The following is a 20,068-nucleotide window of genomic DNA, read 5'->3' as shown; positions in this document are numbered from 1 at the left end:
ATCACTAGACATGTATCAGTACCACACCATTTGAAGACATTTTACTTCCAAAAGGGTGTGCTACCTAGAAAGTTAAGATACAGGAGAAATGGCAGCACACACTTCCCTTCTCCAAAATAGGGAAGATACATGAAAATCCTAGCGCAGGAGGAAATATTGAGAAGTGGAAAGAGTGCTCATAGCATGAATGCATAATCCTCCATCCCATACTCACATTACTTTCAAGTCCCAGTCTCCACAGGTTACAAAAATCGACTTGACGCTGGGATCCAAGAGGCCTTCCTTTGCCATCCACTCATCGACCCTCTGAAAGAAACAGATGAGCTTTCTGAGACATGGAAAAGAGACACAACAGTTAAATGCTGATAAGCCTCACAATCACAAGAGAAGAAAATTGTGATCTTATCCGACACGGCTGTCCCCCCTCCCATCTCATTCTGTTCCCCTCCTCATCTCTATGAAAGTATGCTTGGACCTTTGAAGATTTCTGATAGGAGACATCAAGCGGCCAGAGAAGGGGTGATCTTATCAGGAATCACAACACTTCTGCTTACAGAATGGCCGTCACATTTTAATATTACTTGGCCATTTCCTGTGTGTCTTGAATAGCCTTCCCCACGCCATAATACAGATAGCTTGTTAAATCAACAGTTACAAAAGGTCCTTTTTCAACATACCCTAAGCAATTGCCTACAGAATCATGTTCGGATCTGAACAAGCTGGACTTTTAACCAAGGAGACCCATCAAGCAATCAAATGTGGAATAGCAGAGTACAAAAATAAGGGTTCTTATCCAAATCAGTAGGGAGTGAGAAAGCCTTGCAAATAAATAATCTTGTAAACATAATTATTCCACTGTTTTATTAATCTAAGAAATATCAACTTATTCTCTGTAATAGACAGGTGTAAGGACACATTTTCCTCTTTCCAGAAGCAGAAAAGTGGTACAAGAATATGAAACAAGGACAGCAGATAGGGCACAGGGATCAAAAGGGGCCAACAACATGGGAACAGGCTATATAGTAGGAGCACTGGAAAAACACAAGGAACCATGCAGGGCATTAAAATAACAGGTACTTTCACTATATTGTTTTCTGCCTGCTTAAAAAAAACCTGTGCTCCATTATGCTCACACGAATTTAATTTTAACATGCAATTTTAACAAGTGATTTTAGTACGCATAATTGTTTTAAAATTACTGATTTTAGTTTACATTTTGTAATGTATCTTGTTTTTAATGTTTGTCTCTTGTTAATAACTTGGAGGTATTTTGCTTGAGTGGTGTACAAATTTCATTAAATGAATGAATACCAAAAAAAAAAGACCCCAGGCACATTCTTGACACCTCCAGATACAGGTAGCAAAGACTCCTGTCTGAAACCCTGTAGAGCCACTGCCAGTCATTTTAGGCAATAGTGATCTAGATTGTCCAGCGGTCTGACTAAATATAGGACAGATTCTCATGTTCTCAGCAGGGTGTATCAACCCTTTGCTGGAGCTGAAATTCTTCAAGTGCCAACGTTACTCAGTAGCTCCACCCTTCTGGATGGAATTGTAAAATATAATTGTTTCATCCTGAGCACCCTATGCAAATTTCTTCACTTGTCTTATATTGAATGGGCCTTCAGGGTCTCGCTGGTGGCCCTAACCACAGAAAGGAGACCCAAAGAGTAGTAAACTATGAAGGTTCATTCCACCTGTCAGGGGAGGTTTTTGAGCAAAGAGCAGAAGAAAAGTCTTCTTATCCGGGCCAGCTGAGGCTGCTTCTAATGCAGTCAGGAGGAAGACTCACAACTGAATAGCATCCAGGGATTCATAGCTGTCCCCTTTCGCTTCACTCAGGCAATTTCAAGCTACCCCTGAAGCAAGAGAGCACAACTTTAACCTCTAATCAGATTTCCTTACACTAGCTGTGGTTACAATTGTTTTGATTAAGAACCATTAGGCACAAATCCTGATGGGAGCAACACATCGAGCTGCAGTCAGAATAGGCTCTCCCTCCTGGAGGACTCCATCCATAGATGCCAAACAACAAAAGCTATTGATTGTAAAAGTACTTTCAGCTAATTAAGCCTTAAATGCGGCAGGAATTCAACATTAAGCAGATGGCACTATTAAGATTATCTCCTGCATTCAGGACCATCACAGACAAGATTTCATGGGCACTATTCTTTCTGTTTATTACTGAGTATTTAAGTAGATATGTCCATTAATTTATCATCTTTCATGCAGTTGTCTTAATGCAACATTGCTGACCCCTGAAGACCATCTCCTGTAAGAGAGTCCCCCCAACACACACCTCCCCTCATGACTTCTGGCAGGAGTCTGGACATGCTGTCAGTACCTTTGACAAGAACAGCTGGAAATGACAGATCAATGGTTCAATATTCTCAACAGCATGTCACTGATGTGACAGCAAATGTTATTCTAATGAAGCTGTAATCATAGTCAAATTACGTGGTTCAATACACAGGAAGAGGAAGGGGGAAGGGAAAGGAGGTGTCAGAGGTCAGGAACTAAAGGTTATTAGGCTTACCTCAAGCACTTGCTGGAGACTGGGCTGTCCATCCACCATGGCTTGAATAATTCCAGTCAGCTGAAACAAAGGAAATGGAGAAAACAAAAACAAAGAAATCAGTGATAACACTAAAAAGAATGGATTTTTTTCCCCTGCTCTTCTCACTGATACTGCAAAATACTGCTGTGCTGCATATAGATGATACCAAAGAACTGGCACTCATAGAAATACAGATGAGGGATCTGCCCGAAGCAAGGAAGAATACTGTTCTAAGCTTCACAGTCAGCTAAGTTTGAGATTTTAAAGGAGACCCAAACACAACAGTTATCCCAGTTATAACAGGAACAGTCTTTGGTTAGAACAGCATTTTCTCTCAGCTGAGATTTATTTGAGGCCTGTATCTTCCTCTTGCAGGCTGGGGCTCCGGCTCACCAGTTTGATCTATCAAAATTCATAGAACTAAAATTATTCCTTGCCCAGGCACAATCAATCTTGCCCACATCTCTTGTCTTCTTGTGCACAATAATTTAGCTAATAGAGCTGACATATTTAGGGGATGAGTCAGAAGGATCCTCCTCTTTCAATTCAAGGTGTTGGACTAGATGACATCCATGCTTCCTTTCCAGAGCCACACTTCAGTGATTCTATGAACCTGTTCAAGATGTATGTTCAGTGTCCTCCTCAATGTACCAACTGCAGTTGGTGGATGAGAGAGAGCCTTTTCAGCTGTGGCATCGAAACTGTGGAACAGATCCACATGGATGTTCATGCACTCTCTCAGCCTCAAACTGTGATTCTGAGCAAGTCAGTGTCTCTTACTTACACTTTAGTTCGCTTCTCATACGGTAGGGCAGAGGTTTTCAAGCTTTTTGAGTCCATGGCTCCCTTGACCAAGTACATTCTTTCTGCGGCACCTCTATGGGGCTCATGAGCCAAGTTATGTCACCCCTTGCCTGCAGAGCTGGCAGCCTCTCACCCTTTTTCGAACACCCTCCCTTGTGGTGTGTTCCCTCAGCCTCCTCCCCTCTCCCCTCTCCTTGGGAGTCCTATGGGCAGCCACAGCTGCCATGCCTGGTCTCTCAGCTGCCCCCCCTGCCCCAAAGAGAGGTGCCTCCTCACACTGCCCCACATGGGCCTGGGAAGTACCCCCTCGCCAGCCCCAGAGGCACCATTCGCCTGCAGAGTTTGTAGCCAGGGCTGCTGCAACAAACAGCTGTGCAAGCCTTTGGAAGGCAGAGATGCAAGAGGGCATCAGAGGAGGGAGGGAGGGAGGGAAGGAAGGAAAGAGGGACGGAAGCCAGTGTTGCCCACGGCACCCCTGACTATCATTCAGGGCACCTCAGGGTACCACAGCACACTGGTTGAAAACTACTGCTTTAGGGAATGGAAGAGAAGAGGCAACAGCCTTGCTGTTTGTCACAGAAGAACGGTTGTCATGTAATGATACAATGATATCAGGACCAACAGTGCTATATGAATACTTTCTCCAGAGTATCAAATATTTACCTTAGGGGAGCCCTGCAGTTGGTGCTCTAGTTTAATAGAATAAGTAAAACGCCTGCCATTATAGTGTGCAAGTTTTTTCAGTGCCATTCCTACTGCATCCCTTATTTACATTTTACAGCCCAAGGTGTCTTCGGACACTCCCGTACACTAGTGATTAACACAAGAGAAAAGGACCATAAATAGATAAATAAAATAAACCTCTCCGGAAAAGCGAGATGCTCAGGGCATCAGTGGTGCTGCTTTCCTGGGAATGGAGGAATAAGTATCAAAACATTGTCAGACAGGAGTACAAAGCTATCTTTCCAATTTTATAGACATTCGCAAATTTAATTTGAGAAGAATACTTTGCATTTTTAAAAAGCGCAAAGACATCATTCTCAGTACTCTTCTTATACTTACACTGTTATTTCAAGAAGATCACCCATGGGTCTACATTAAGCCTGAAGCAAATAAGTTTCATAGTTAAGACAGAAACATAAGGTTGTGTTCAATGCTGCTGTTCCATTTGCACAGCAGACTTCCACTTATGCAAGGAAACTTCCCCCTCCTCTCCCCTGCAGCCCCCCACCACCTCAAAATCTGCTCCAGAAGGTTGGAGGGCCTTCGCAAGCTGATTTTGGGAGTGCACAAGGAGAGGCATGGAAGGGGAAGTCCTGCTGTTCACTTGCAGAGTATTGACTACAACTCAATAACTCTATAGCAGTGATAGCCTAGAGTGAAAGGGTGGGGTGATCATTTTGCTTAACAAAATACACCAAACTGATGACAAAAACACAGAGGTTAGTTAGTCCCAGGCCTCTGTTCTGATACAGGAAACCCTAATCCTTATGTACCATTGGGAGATGCTTAATAATAAAAACTCCATACACAAACCCTTCACAACTTCCCTCCCCCCATCCCACCAGGGTGATCTACCACCATGTGCCCTGTGGGAAGGATTCCAGGAGTAGAAGGAAGGCTGCTGCAGCTGGACTATTTCCTTCCCACAGGATCCTGATGGGTTTTTAATAGTATTGTTTATTGTATTTTTAAAGTATGTAATTGAATGTTACTTGTAAGCAGCCTTGGTAGGATTTATATCTCAAAAGGGAAAATATAAATAATTTAAATAAATAACACTAAATAAACACACAATTTGACACTTTTTAGTAGATTTATAATGGGGAAATTTCTTTCTATAACCAAATCTATTTAGCAAGCAGCTTTATTGTGAAAGGCTGATAATAACATGCACCCCACAAAAGCCAGATTGTCACTGAACCTCTATTCTAAGAATTAAGCAAAGGCCAGACTTGCATTTGTATTTCTTTTTTGCTATAAAACTTCTGTTTCCCTCTTACAGTGCACAACATTCTTCTCTATCCCCATTCATTCTTTTTGGTTTAATGCAACTAACTGTAAAGTGGTTTGAGTCTATAGTAGGGATACATAAGGCAAGTGAGCTGGTCAGTCTTGAGGATGGGGAACCTGTGGTCCACCCAATATTGTTGGACTCCATCAGCCCCAGCCAGCACTTTCAGTCCTGTTTCCCAACTGAAACAAAGCCCAGGTACATGAAACATTTTGACTCTCCCTCTTCTATTGCCTCTCCCACAACCACAAGCCAGTTCTCAAATATTCAAAATTTAGACTGTAGACTCCTCAGGGGCGTGTGTCTTGCCATTTCTTTATGTTGTAAGTGCCACTGGTGGTGCTATACAAATAATAAATAATATTAGATAGAAAACATGGTGCAGCACCAGCAAGCAAGATTCCATGCTTGTGTTTCTTTGGCTGGCTATCATTGGAGAGAGAGAGAGAGAGAGAGAGAGAGAGAGAGAGAGAGAGAGAGAGTGTGTGTGTGTGTGTGTGTAAAGATTAAACTCCAATTAAACTGTTATTGAATCTAATGAATACCAAATACCTGACTAGCTGAATAAGCAGCTCATAATGGAAAATTATTTTCTTGCAGTAACATCCCTAGAATGGTAACATATACCTTTTAGGGGAATTTTTTAATTTTCAGAATGCAACGTTCCTCTAGGTGGACTCCTGAAGTTCATCAAGTCATTATTAGGTGGAATTTTAAGAAGAGAGGGGGTCAGAGAGGCTGCATTCTTGAAACTGTTTTAATATTAATCCATAGTTTAATTAGGTAATAGCAGATGCCTACAGGCTTCACATACTCTTGAAAAGGAAAATAAGTGTGTATGTTAACTGTTCTATGCCTCTTTCATTCCTTTTCTGTGTTATGAGAGAAAAAAATTCCCTAACAACCAAAAATGGACTGCAAAGAATAGAGCGACATGGACCAGAATCCAAATCTATTCTGTATATGGCATGGCTGTTCCTGCAAGTCCAGTTGAGATGTCTATTACAACATGTTCCCATATTTTCTGGAATCAATTTCAGTTTATGCACCCTGATGATGTGAACAGTTTCTTGCTCTCTTGACTCCTGTCCATTCTGGTTGGTGAAAGCCAGTTGAGGGTGGGGCCCAACCAGGTAGGTCCAGGGTGTGGTGAACACATCTTTGCACAATAGAGTGGTGCCTGCTGCCCTTAAACAAGCAGTAGTGCATCCACCCATAGAGAAGCCCACTCTGGACCCTGCAGTTCACAGTAACTATCTCCCAGTCATGAATGCCCCCTCATGGACAAGGTGGTAGTGATAGTGGTGGTGGTACTATTGTAGGAGTTCCTGGAAGAGTCAATCTATTTGAAATTGGCTCTAGGAATCCCACAAGATTCCCTCTTTCTGTCTTGTGATTACCACCAGTATGTTTCAGCTGAAAATATGAAAAAACAAATAGTTCATGCTCAGGTTTATGCTTCCCTGACCCCAGGCTAAGAAGAAAACACCTACGGTCTGCCCACCTGGCTTTAATAGTAGCCAGAATTTGAGCACTTTACACCACAGGCCATTGTGGAAGAGTACAGTGTGGTATGGAAAAAAGAAACTATGCAAGTTGGTCCATGTCTTCTAGCTCCCTCTGTTGACAAAGTATTTCTGGCCCTGTCAGCTAGGTTATCTAGGAAAAAAACCAGCATTAGCCCAGACTCACAATTCTGTTTAATTCCACATCAGTAAAATAGATCTCATGGTGCTCCAGGCAACAAGTCACATTTTTCAGATAACTCCACAGAAATTTGGATAAAGGTGTGCAATTACTCAATTTGCCACATATGCTTCCCTTTGCCTTGGCAAGCCCTGCAGCTTTCCCTTATGGAAATGGCGAAGACAGAAGAGGGCAGCACACCAGACACACTTCAAGACAATGTCAACAGCATGGATTTTCCTCTGGTGTTTATCTCGTACACCATCGTATTTCTAGCTTGAGACAGTTTGCTGATTACATAAGCACTTGTCTCTGGCGTACCATCAGATAATCGGACCTGGCCTTTCTGTGCAGACAAAAAGACCTATAAAGCTTACTGTCTATAAGTAGAGGTGCAGAGACAAAGCCTTTTACCAGCATTTAGCAAAATCAGTGCTTTGGGGAAAGCATAGAGGAGGGTTGCCGTTCACAGCTATTTAGACAAAAGCTTACAATAAGAGGTGAGAGAGAGGATACACAGGGGAACAGAAGAATAAGGGGCTCATTAGGTGACCCAGGAGCTGTGTAGCCTGCTGCCCATGCTATCATTCACCACACTAGACACTACCATGACAGCTAGAAACACTGGCAGAAGATGGGAAAGGATTTAAATACCCTTGAATGTCATACAAAAGGGAGAAGTTGGGCCATGTTCACCTTGTCCCATCATAGTAACATGCAAAGACATGACATGCACCTGTTGAAATGATACCATGCATGCATCTGCTCAAAATGCCACATTTTGTATGGAAAATTGCAAGCAGAATTTCTGCTTACATTAGAGCAATAGCCTCCCCTTTCCCCCATGCCATTTCCAATTGCTGTTTTTGATACAGAAGTTGATCTAGGTATCAGGATCCCAGCACTGAATAGATTATGAGTAGTTTGTCTTGAATATTTCACTGTACGACAACTTCTTTTCTTCTCCATTTTAAAACTAGGCAATAACTAGGTTATTTTGGTGAGGAAGCCAATACACCAGACTTACCAGCAAAGTTTTAGCATTATATGAATTAGCCTGGAAAGTTGATGGCATACACTCTCCCCTCTCTTCCTTTCATGTGTAGCAATTCCCTCTCCCTTTCCTAACTTGCAGCAAACCATAATCCAGGGTTTAATTTTTTAAACATTATTTTTACTCTTAAAAAATGCTCCAAGAAAGGAGAGGGGGAAAGTGGCTTCATGATTGGCACAAGGGCCAGCCAATCAATGCAATGCAAATCCAGCTTCTGTTGAACATCAGAAAAACAGTTTCCCCTGAGTTTAGTCTGGAGCAAATGATTTTACACGCACTTCAGAGTGGGCTCACTGGTAAAACTATGTACATCTAGATGCATCCTGAATTTGGCAGCCATATTTAAGCAATGCACAAACTACTTCCTGCTGAACTGAAGTTTTTGCATGGGAACTGGACAGTGGCAGGAAGGCAATAAGGAAACCGGGGGAAATATGTTGAACCAGTGTCAGTGGCTACAGCTGTTTAAGGTACAAATCTGATCCTGCTGCAAATTCTCACTAGTTCCAAAGCTTGTACTAGAAACTGCCTAAACATTTTCCACCATTTCTCCATGATGAGGAGAGCTAGAAAATGAGTTACAGCTATCAATCTTAGCTTTGTAAAAATCAAACTCCCTAAACTACTTCAATGATACAAGTATCTCAGCAACTAACTAATGCATTCTAGTGCACTAATAAAAACAAACAATAAGCTAAGAGTTCAGCAACTGCAGGGAAACTGCAGCAACAAGAAATATTCAACTCTAGGAAAATGAAGTGTTTTACCTCTGTGCAGAAAGGTGTGAGCTGTGGATGGACCACTGGCTGCACATACATATGGAAGGTGGATTCAATCTCCATTGTCCGACCATTTAGCTTCAGGATGGGGAACTCAATGATCTCCTACAATAAGAAAATTAATACATTAAATGTTACTTTTAAGAAACATTCAGGGAAGTTAAAAGGCAAGCTACAACTGAAAGGAAAGTACACGTAATATCTGACAAAGAGCAGTAGTCAGGATGGGAACAATGGCTTGAAATCGAAACCGAAGAACTACAAGCAGAATGAAATGAAATGGGGATATCCTGCCCCCTCCATCCCGCTGAGCCCCCTGCGCCCCTCAAAAAACCACTCAGGAGGGTCACTGAATGCAACACAGAAGACTGCAGCAACATGAGCAGAATTCCCTGCTGTTATGGCTCTGTTGAATGGATCCAAGGCAAAGGGATTTTTCTCAAAGGACCTCACCGTTCTACACAGATGGGCAAATTTAGTCCAATTTATTACTGCATCCCTTCTCCAGGACGTATTTTTTGCAGCCACAACACTCTCAAAAATCTTGCACTGAAGCCAACCACACACTGGTTAGGGCAGGAAAGGCAGCAAAGAAGGCCTATTTTGCTGCTGCCACTTCATCCTCTACTAGTCAGCTGTCACTCTGCTTTGCAGTGATCTTAATGCCCTAGTTGGTAGAGAACCATATGAGGTGTCTAATGTCACAACTGGCTGGGCTTTGTGGGATCAGCTTCAGTTGATGCAGCCTGAGGACGTTGACAAGTTGCTTGTGGCTATGCATCAAAACTACTTACTTGAGCTCAGTTCCTCAGTGATAATAAAACTTAGCCAGAAGGGCATGGCTAGGTGGATCCAAGCATTAAATGGCAGGGTGGTGTCTGCTGCTGTGAAAAAGGCAGTAGTGTGTCTATGCCTAAAATTGTTCGCCCTGCGCACACTAGTCTGGCTATCAACTGGTTTCTAATACACCTTTCTTGGGAAGTTGATTGAGAGGGTTATGGTGTGTGCAGCTGCAGGCATGCTTAGATGAAACTGATTATCTAGACCCATTTCAGTCTGGTTTCAGACCTGCTTTTGGGAACAAATCAGCCTTGATCACCCTAATGGATGGCCTTTACTGGGAGAGGGCTAAAGGGAGTGTGGCATTGCTTCATCAGCTTGATCTCTGTTATTTTTATACCATCAACCATGATATTCTCCTGGACTGGCTCCGTGGGATGTTCTGGAAGTAAAAAATGCTATTGCCTGCTATTGCCTGTTTACTACATTTCTGTAGATCTTATTAAAATTGTTAGCATTAAATATTATCATTACTTATTATATGTGGCCATCTGTTACATGATACTTTGCAAAGAGCAGGCTTCACAAGTTCCTACCCAAGGGGGCTTTAAACCTAAGAATACACACATGAAATAGAGGAAAGGGAGAAAAATGTACATTGCATGTAAATATACAAATAAACTTCAGCTCACGTACCACAATATCATCCCATTTGTCCCAGGTGCAAATACCTAGAACTGTAGGCACAGCCTGTTGGGTTTCCACTTTTGAGAAACTCTTCCACAGAAACTCAAGACAAATGTTAGACTATCTTCCACCCACACACCATATCCATATATACACAAACACTCATGTACATAACCCTGTACACTGTAGACATTATTATGTTCTGTGGTAAATTTATACTGATAAAAGGGAAAGAGAAACAACAGCATGTTCAACTATTTGAAAAATCAAAAATTTACATGGGCTTGTTAATAAAAAGTTTAAGCAAATGCAGTTATGATAGATTTAGCAATTATTAAAATATACACATGGAATTTAAAAAAAACACCCAAGGAATAAAAACGATAAACTCCTTTGTCTCTTTCCTCCACACTCCACCCCCTCCCGAGTTTAATGTAAGAGGAGTGACAATTTGCTTGGTGTCTTTAAAGGATAATTTGTCTGCGTTATTTAATAGAGAAGCATGATGCTGGGGCTCTGGAGTGCAAATGAGCCCACTGAGTGATAGCCAAGCATCGAGCCTCTCAAATCACTTGTGGAGAAAAGAGAGAATAAAAAAAATTGCTTTTTAATATTCAAAAACAGTTTGCAAAATTTAATCAAAGCACAGCAAAAGCTAACATTTTTACCACTTTGACATTTTTATTAGTGCTTTCATAAATTTTTAAAACATGAATAGAATTAGTTTAAAAACAACAACAAAAAACTGCCTGAAAACATCTGGAAGAGGGAAAAGACGACGAAAGAGAAAAAGAAAAGCTCCTCTGCCAGGCAGCATTTGCATCTTAAGAAGCCAACTGCTGCTGTGCAGGCGCTGAACAAAGCTTTTGGGCCCTGACCATACCACCACTGCCCATCATGACTTGTGAGGCTATAAATGTCAGGCAATGACATCAGTATGCTGACAAAGCAACATGTATACAACAAACAACTTTAAGATTTTGACTGTGTATCCCGCCTTTGGAAATAAAAAAGGAAGATAAAGAAAAAAGGAACCTATGATTAAATTCTGTAAATACTCGTATCAAGCTTTTATTTGGTGGGCACCAATATAGAATTTATTAAAACCTAGGAAATACAGGGCTCTAATCCTGCAAACTACATTTAGGAGAGGCAGGTATCACAACACCACCCTCTATATCAGAGGCAGGAGAACTGTAGAGAAATAGGGGGAGTGAGGAGAATTTTTCTATTTACAATTTAAAAGTATGAAAAAAAAATCAGAAAGATATTAAACACTCAAGAGTAAAGTTAAGGTGTAACTGCTTTTCAGCATTCTGCTATTATAAAGCAAAGAAAAGTATACTGCTAGGAAAAATAGATACTATTTGTCAGATGAAATGAATTTTAGTATAGGGAATCTCCATGATGAGGGCAGACCATTTGTACAAATTTCAAATAATTCAGATTAAAATGCCTTAGTTACAGCAGTTTACAAATTTTGGCTGGAGTGATTTTTGCCACTTCCAACTTTTTTGTTTGTTTCTGGCCAATAGATAATGTATCTTTTAAGACAACAGTAGTACATGACCAGGACAAAATTCAATAGGTACAATTTTACCACTTGCTATAAACACACACTAAATTCCTGTTCAGTGATCAGCAATTACATGAAGGGTGATAACTGTTACAGAAGGTGCACTTCACTGCATTTCCTTTAAAAAGTGGTGGGGGGCATTTTAGAAATCAAAAGATTTTTAGTTTAAGAAAGGCGTTCAGGCACCAAAAAATATAGAGATTGAAAATTAAGGGCTTGCACCTTAACTTCTGCAGAATGTAAGCTTTCTAGTCTTCCTATAGGCTCACATGCTGCATTCATATGCCCACAACTAGAGCAGAGTATGTCTGAAAAATTGATGTGCTGATAATGCCCGTTAGTAACTTTGCTCAATTTACTTTTGATTCAACATGCACATGAGTGGGGTCTGCAGTTGATAACAAATTTGCATGAGCTTGGTTGTTGTAATTTAACATAGCATATATTGTATTAAACAGAAACATGTCACTGCTCCTATTTCAATACAACCACAAGCTGTAACCAGGGTTTGTTGTGGGGCTTGGAGAGACAAGCCACAAGTCTTTGTTTGGATACCATGCTAAGTAAAACCCTGGCTTAGCTCACAGGAGTACAGAAAGAAGACTGGGAAAGGAGTCGATGGCAGATGTTCTTCTCCAGGAACGTCCTGCTCTCCCTTCATCCTGTGCAATTCACCTCAAGGAACACTCCTCAGGTAGAGAAACAACATATGGGTATACACCCCACCTTCAAGTTTCCCTTTCCCCATCACGCTATATGCCCCCTGCTCACCCACGAGCCTCATGCAACACACAGCAAGAAGTGGACATGGTCTGTCAGTGATAGGGCTTTTAACAGCATCAAGCCTGCCTAAATCTCTCTCTTCTACTACCCCTAGCAGGTCAACTCGTGGGACAACAGATGATCTTAGGCATTAAGGGAGACAGACCCAGGCACGCAGCACAACTTCAGGAGGGCTAGTTTAAAACAGCTGGAGGAAATAAAATGAACAAGTCTGAAAATTTTTATGATAGCCCAAATTATTGCTGGCCTATGAAAACTATCAGACTACAAAAGACTGACAGGGAAAAAATCAGATGCCCTCGGGAAAAATACAACAGCTTTACTTTCCCACCTCCTTTTCTTGGCTTTCTTGAAAGGAGCAGAAAGGGCCTTCCCAAAAGGCTGTTATCCCAAAGATGGGGGGGGGGGGGAGAGGCAGAGAGAGAGAGAGCGAGGGAGGGAGAGAGAGAGAGAGAGAGAGCGCAATGACTTTTTCTTCCAATGTCTGACAATGTTTGTTCCACCGGTATCTACAACAACAGATACCAGCCCTATGAAATCAGCACCACTGCTCACTAACAATGTTAACCAGCCCCACAATGAAATGTAACCTGCGACACCCTGCGCTACTTTCCATTTAAAACTTCCATTTGAAGCACAGCAGAATTTGGGGAGCCTGCTGTCCATCCTGCTAATAAAGACAAGTGTTGGGACCTTTAAAGCTGCCATTCATCTTACGCCTTTATTAATTTCCATTTTCCTAAACCCATGATACATCATGAAATTAGGAGCTGACATTCCTGCAGAAACAAAAATATCTATCAAACATAAAGAGGGAGAAAAAGCGCTCCATTACCCAGAATTTATGGCTTAGAGCCGATCTGTTTCCACTTTTTTTACAAGCATATGGTTTGTTTTAGATAGCCAAAATGTTATTACAGATCTAGAATTTCATTAGGAGCTATTATGAAATGGTAAGCACTTACACACACACAAACAACAGGCTGTGTTTCAGAGCACATAGACACAGACTGGCAACTTATCCAGCTTTCAAGTACCAGAATACATTCACACTGTCAACCCAATTCACAAAGAATTGATGGGAAAAGAAGAACAGAGAGAGGCTGGAAGTTCACGTGGTTGACCTAGCTTGAGCAAAGGGAGTTGGTGCTGCAACAGTACCACCACATGAGGTACAGGGACAGTTAAGAACGTTTCTGACTGAACCAAATTGGTAGTGCAAGTAAAAAAAAAAAGCATATTTTGGAAGTTCAATCCACCTTTGCCTTTCCACCAATTTAAACACTCTCTTTCTTAGCATTCCTGTTTGGTTTTTTTAAGTGAATCATGCCACTTAAGTCAGGCACGTTCCATCAGCAGAATATTATCCGTGTTCTGGCCACACCACCTCTCTTCCAAACTCTGACCTAACAAAGGAAATCCCCACCCCCTGCAAAGTCTTTTGCGCTGCATTAAGCCTCAGATTTTGCCCACTGTTGACAGATTAGCAATCCAGGACATGACACTCATTTGCTTAAAGAACCCCATGACACCAGCACCTCAAACACTGAGCCTAGTCATCACACTGCACTTTCCAGGCAAGCAATAACTGTTGTATGCCCAAATTGTGCACTGTCTATTTTTGCTTTAGGATTTTGCCACAATGCCAGCACAAGTTCACTACAACATGAGATACTACAACTATTACTCAAGGAATTATTATGCCATTCCCTTAAACTATAAACAGAGCGAAACCTGTTTCTGTCTGCAAAGCACACTGTCACAATCTAACTAAAAAGGAAGGCAAGGATTCAAATTGCTGGTGATGAAATAATAATCTTTTTAATTCTCTCTATCCATTATTATGAAATCTGTCTACAATTACTTGATTTGAAAACGTCTGCACATAGCCCCAACTCATGCACAAACATATTTGCATTTATATGGTGGGAACACAGTTTCTCATAGCAATTCTAACCTATAAGAGAAACACTAAAAATCAGCTCAACACACACACACACACACACACACACAGAGTGTGTAGAGAAAAAAGTTATAAATACTCTTACCAAACATGCCTGCTTTAAATCATTTTGTACACAAAAGTCTGCAGTACTTGCGTTCTAAGGAGTTGGCAGCCCATGAAGTGTTTCTGACCCACCACCCTCAGAGGAAAACACACACGCACACGCACACACAGGCAGCCCCCTTATGTAATTTGCCTACCCCACAAAAAGTCGTCAAGAAACAGATGGGAGGCTGAATCTCAACTGGCCTGTTGAAAACTTAAAAGAACTTCCCTTTCCAAGGGATTAGGAAAATTCACGAGGGCCTGTGATTTCAGCACTATAAACCCACCCTATATTTCACTCCACCCTCCTAAAGAAAAAAAAAAAGCACAACCTCCTTAGCATGATGTCGCTAAGACAAGGAAAAGGGGGGGGGACCTAAGGCTCTAGAAACTGTGAGCTTTCTTGCTGAAAGGAAAAGCTACAAGCTTAACTACCTAAACAACTTCTGAAGAAATTTTGACTTGGGAACACAACGAAAAGAATTACACCGATATCCACAGCGGAACACTTTGTCCACAATATTGGAGGACCTTATTAGATTACAGAAATAAAATACCCACAAAACATTCAGACTCTCAAATGTTTATCTGAGCAGTGGGCAAGAAGCACTCAAAGATCAGTATAAATTTATTGGCAGTGGATAAGATTACCCTATTCAGTTCAAAAAACCGCAATTGAGAATAATGTATTTCTGCCCCCCGCAACCGCCCTTGCCATTTTTATAAATAAATATAAAAAAATGAAAGATGTCATGGGAAAATCAGAGCTGACTGTTCTTCCTGCAATAAAAAAGCCCAGTGCCGCAGATAGTAAGAGATGTTTCTGATAAGAGAAAGGGCAGCGTTCCTTACTTAAAAGACATCCTATTTGCACCTCCAAGAGAGGAAGGAAGTCAGAGTTTCAGCGGCAGCAACTCATTTCATTCAACAGTTTTTCTCCTATTCTTTGAAAAAGACAAGAAAAAGTCATTTTATGTACAAGGAGCTTGTTTCTTAAACAAACACTTGTGTTTTTGATTTACACCACAGGCTGCTCCTAAATAATTTATGGCGGGTTAAATTTATTGCATAGCCCTGGCCGGCTGCAAATTCGAATTGCCAAATAATTAGATTTTAGGGCAATGCTTATAAATTATCCGCCGATTTGTCCGGACTTGTTTGTCAGTCGCTTTGTGCTCCAGGTCATCTTTGGCATTTTGCTGTTTGTGTTTTAATTGCTGATTTACACTTTGACAGATGAGAGTTGATGCCTCCAAGTTGGGGAGGGGGAGTAAGAGATGTGATAGAAGAATCGGAGATCGTAGAAGGCAGGGGTACCATCCCCCATCTTTTTTTCAAAGGCAATTAGAAGAAGGGACAGCATGTGGACAGTACTGGCCTAGTGAATTTTTAATTATTATTTTAATGAGAGCTGGCTGAGTTGAGCAGTCCTACACTGGCCTCCAGGGGTAATGGACAACATGGCTAAACAGCCGTCTGCCCCCACCCCACAGAGAGACACACAAATACACCCTCAAAAATTCTACAGAACTGACCACACAGACTCATTACAAGAAAGAAAAGCCACTACTGTATTAGTTTAATGAAGGGTCGTTAACTATTCCAACACACATTTACATATATTGCCATTCCAGCTCAACACATCTGTCTTGAAATACTTAAACCGGTATGTTAATCAGGTATACCAAAAAGCCTTTCTAGAGAGTAGTCAATTCCAAATTACATTTGCTGCAGCTACCTGGAAAAAATAAATATGCATACTATATATGTAACAACATGCACACAGAACATAGAATTTTAAATTTAACTGAATTGTCAAATGTATATGTGCAGGAGAAGCAAGAAAATGCCAATTACATAAATGCTTAAAAGTTCCATGAATAAGGTTTAACAACACAGTAAAGTGGCATGAGATAATGAACCAGACAAAGACAATTATATGCGAATTTCTGCTGCCAGAGTTCTGAATTCTATGCTTTCCCCTGTAACTTTTTCAATTCATAACCTTTGCCATTTCACACCATTAATAAATCCTAAATTTAACATACTAACTTAAAGTACTGTGTCCCAAGCATCTCCTCTTCTTAATTCTACAATATATCTATGATTTGGTTGCCCTTACACTCTTCATAATATCTAGCTACATTCACTCTACAGTAAATCATTGGCCTTTGATACTTGAGGTGTGTGCTTTTAGAACTCATCCTATTCCTTATAATTGTACAGTAGTTTGTTTTAACTGTTTTTAAGTCTGAAGTTCAAACTGCTGAAACCTGCCCTGGGACCTGCTGGAGAAGGGCAAGTAATAATTTATTTCTCCTACCACCCCCCCCCTTTTAAACACAAAATCATTATCATTCAAAAATTTAGGAACCTCAAAATGCAGTATAGTAACCATCCACTGAGGTCACTGTTGAATCACAAACCATACTACTTAGTGTGAGCTGAAGTTCACAAGTTTAAAATTAATACAATTTTTCATAAATGAAACAGGGGTGAAGTGTTAAAAAGAAAATTTATGCAAAGGCCTATAAGACTACACAGGTTGCCTTAAGTGAAGAATCCAATCTGTATAGTTCAACCAACACTGGAAACAAAGAGACAAAATCTGAATTTTTAAAAATGTTCAGAAAGAAGGCAGGAATCAAGAATGACTCTTCAACAGGTATTAAGAAACAAGTTTAATATGGACAGAATGCCGCAGAGCTTGGGACCCTCAGGCCCATGGGCTGAATGCAGTCCTACAGGCCTCTATCAAGTTCTCAGGGCTCTTCCCCAGGTCATGCTCCCTCCACAAATACTTCTGCCTGGCTGGAATGTATCCTGCAACTGTGATAATGCCTCTTGCTTGCTTGCACAAACCTCTGATTTGTGTGTGGCTAAAATGTAGCCTGGTGCACTAACGTAAGAGCCACATCCACACCCACTTTTGCAATACTGGCATGCTGACTCCAGAAAAGCTGACCATGAGGAAATCCAGCCTTCAGGCTTACCCCTGAAGTAGATGGGATACCCATACACAGGCAGCCAGGACACCTTTGGTGAAGGCTGTTCTCCAATTGGAGCACTCACAGATCTCAAAAGTAGAAGAAGATGATGAGGAGGAGACACAGGCACTTCTTGTACTATTACATATTTCTTTCCTCTAAAGCAGGAATGGCTAACCCCCAGTTCAGGCAATTGATAACAGGTCCCCAAGGAATTTCTTCTGGCCCCAGAAGACCAGAAGATTTTGTCAGCTCTAGTAAAAAAGAGGGGGAAGTAGACATAGCACTCGTTAATAACCCCCTCCTCAACTAATCTGCACAGATCTACTGAGAAGAGGCTGTGTGCCTGTATGTACAAGCAAGATTGTGTATGAAAGAGTGTGGTGTGGCCACAAAACCCACCACTGACACGCAACCCTCATCGAGTGTTGGTCAAGGAGACCAAAAAAGTTAGTCATCCCTGCTTTAAGGCAGATGGTGGAGAATACTGTTTAAGATAGGATACCAGGCTCAGTAAACTGCTACCTTTATCCTAGCAAGGCTATTCTTATGTGGGAATATGACAGAGTCATAAAATGGAATGTGCAAGCGAAATGGAGGAACCAGAGTAATGTAGAAAATAATATTAATGACCTTGAATGTCAGGAAAACAGTATGAACCAAAGCATGTCTCCGAGTCAATTCATATAACCACTGGATGTGTATTAGCTGCTTGAAATTCCTTTACATGCCAGCTCACTGTCCCTGGCTAGCCGCTCAATACAAATACCACCAGAGCAAAAGTCACATGTCAATAAACAAATGCTACATTGGTACCTGGTTTTCCATATATGGCACTGTCTGTACACCATTGTCTTGTCACAGGAAAAGAACTAGCGGGCAGGAACTTCAAGTAGTTACCACATATACGAAATGGTTGTATGAGGTTTCTGAACTCCAAAGAATGTAGTGCATGTGCCTGAGGCATAGACTTAGACAAGGCAAAGAATCTAGGGACACACACGCTTAGACTTATGATCAAGAATGCCACCCATCAGACTGTATACACTACAATGCAACTACACAAAGCTACTGATGTAACAGGAAATGTCATTTTCGGTGACCATTAGTGACAGCCATAATAAAGAAATAAATCTGAGTACCTCCAGAGCACATGCCTCTGGAATTCTTGGGGCACTTTGCTGCCTTTTTAAAAACTAAATTGCTTGAAGATTGTTACATAGAACAATTACACTAGTAGCAACGTTACATTAATTAAACATTAAACCAACTAGCACTGCTACAAGCAAAAAAAATTAAATACAGTGGTGCCTCGCAAGACGAAATTAATCCGTTCCGCGAGTCTCTTCGTCTTGCGGTTTTTTCGTCTTGCGAAGCACGGCTATTAGCGGCTTAGCGGCTATTAACGGCTTAGCGGCTTTAAGAAAAAGGAAACAAACTCGCAAGAACTCGCAAGACGTTTCGTCTTGTGAAGCAAGCCCATAGGGAAATTCGTCTTGCGGAACGACTCAAAAAACGGAAAACTCTTTCGTCTTGCGCGTTTTTCGTCTTGCAAGGCATTCGTCTTGCGAGGTACCACTGTACACCCTCACTAGATGAGATACATTGGACACTGCCTTTTTCTGCTACTGGAGCTGAACATTTTCTTTTACTGCAGATTTTAAGCTATTAACTAAATTTGTAAGCACTAGTAGCCCATGTCAAAGGATTCTTACAAACTTGGAGCTGTGAACGCTGTTTTCAAAGCTCCCCCACAAGGATCTGGCAAAGTGGGGCCTTCTCACTGGCGGAGGAAGGGGAGGGAGCGCACCGCCCCCGACAGCGCAATCCTGGTGGGATGTGATTGCGGCTGCCCCCCACCCGCGCTGGGCGTCCCGCCCCTGCAAGCGGCGTGCCATACCCCCAGGACGCCCGCCAGCCCCGCCCCCGCCTGCTCTCCGCCCCCCGTTGCCGGAGCATGAAGCTCCGCCACTGGGCCTTGTGTGTCATAAGAAGCTGCCTTATACCAAGTTAGACCATCAGTCCACCTAGCCATACCTGAAGATACCAGGGATTAAACTCAAGACCTTCTGCATGCAAAGCAAGCGCTCTACCACTGAGCTATGGAAGAGAAGTAGGTCCAGCACTAGCAACTGGAATACCTGGGAATTGGGCAAAGAGGACTAACCAGCAATGCTCTCCCCAGCCCTTCCCTTTTGCTGCTGCCAGCCTCCTCTAGAGAAGAAAGGGAGTCAGCTGTAAGCCTGGTAGGAAGTCCCTGCCCGCTCTGAACTGAACTTAATCCAGGCTGCTGTAGGCTCCTGAAGTGCAT

General features: G+C 41.7%; 1 protein-coding gene across 2 annotated transcripts in view; it reads right to left on the bottom strand.

The window, feature by feature from the left end:
* The window catches only part of ERI3 (ERI1 exoribonuclease family member 3), a 211,312-nt gene that overhangs the window by 152,938 nt on the left and 38,306 nt on the right, over window positions 1–20,068 (bottom strand). For both annotated transcript variants that reach the window (XM_083619979.1, XM_083619980.1), the window contains exons 3-5: window positions 8,883–8,999; window positions 2,537–2,596; window positions 215–306 (exon numbers count right to left, since the gene is read on the bottom strand). In XM_083619979.1, coding sequence (XP_083476105.1) covers window positions 215–306; window positions 2,537–2,596; window positions 8,883–8,999 — 269 coding nt within the window. The remainder of the gene's footprint in view (window positions 1–214; window positions 307–2,536; window positions 2,597–8,882; window positions 9,000–20,068) is intronic.

Source organism: Podarcis filfolensis, assembly GCF_964270895.1.
Source record: "Podarcis filfolensis genome assembly, chromosome: 6".
Classification (NCBI taxonomy): Eukaryota; Metazoa; Chordata; class Lepidosauria; order Squamata; family Lacertidae; genus Podarcis; species Podarcis filfolensis.
Note: the sequence above shows the minus strand (reverse complement) of the source record. Positions and strands in the feature narration are given on the sequence as shown.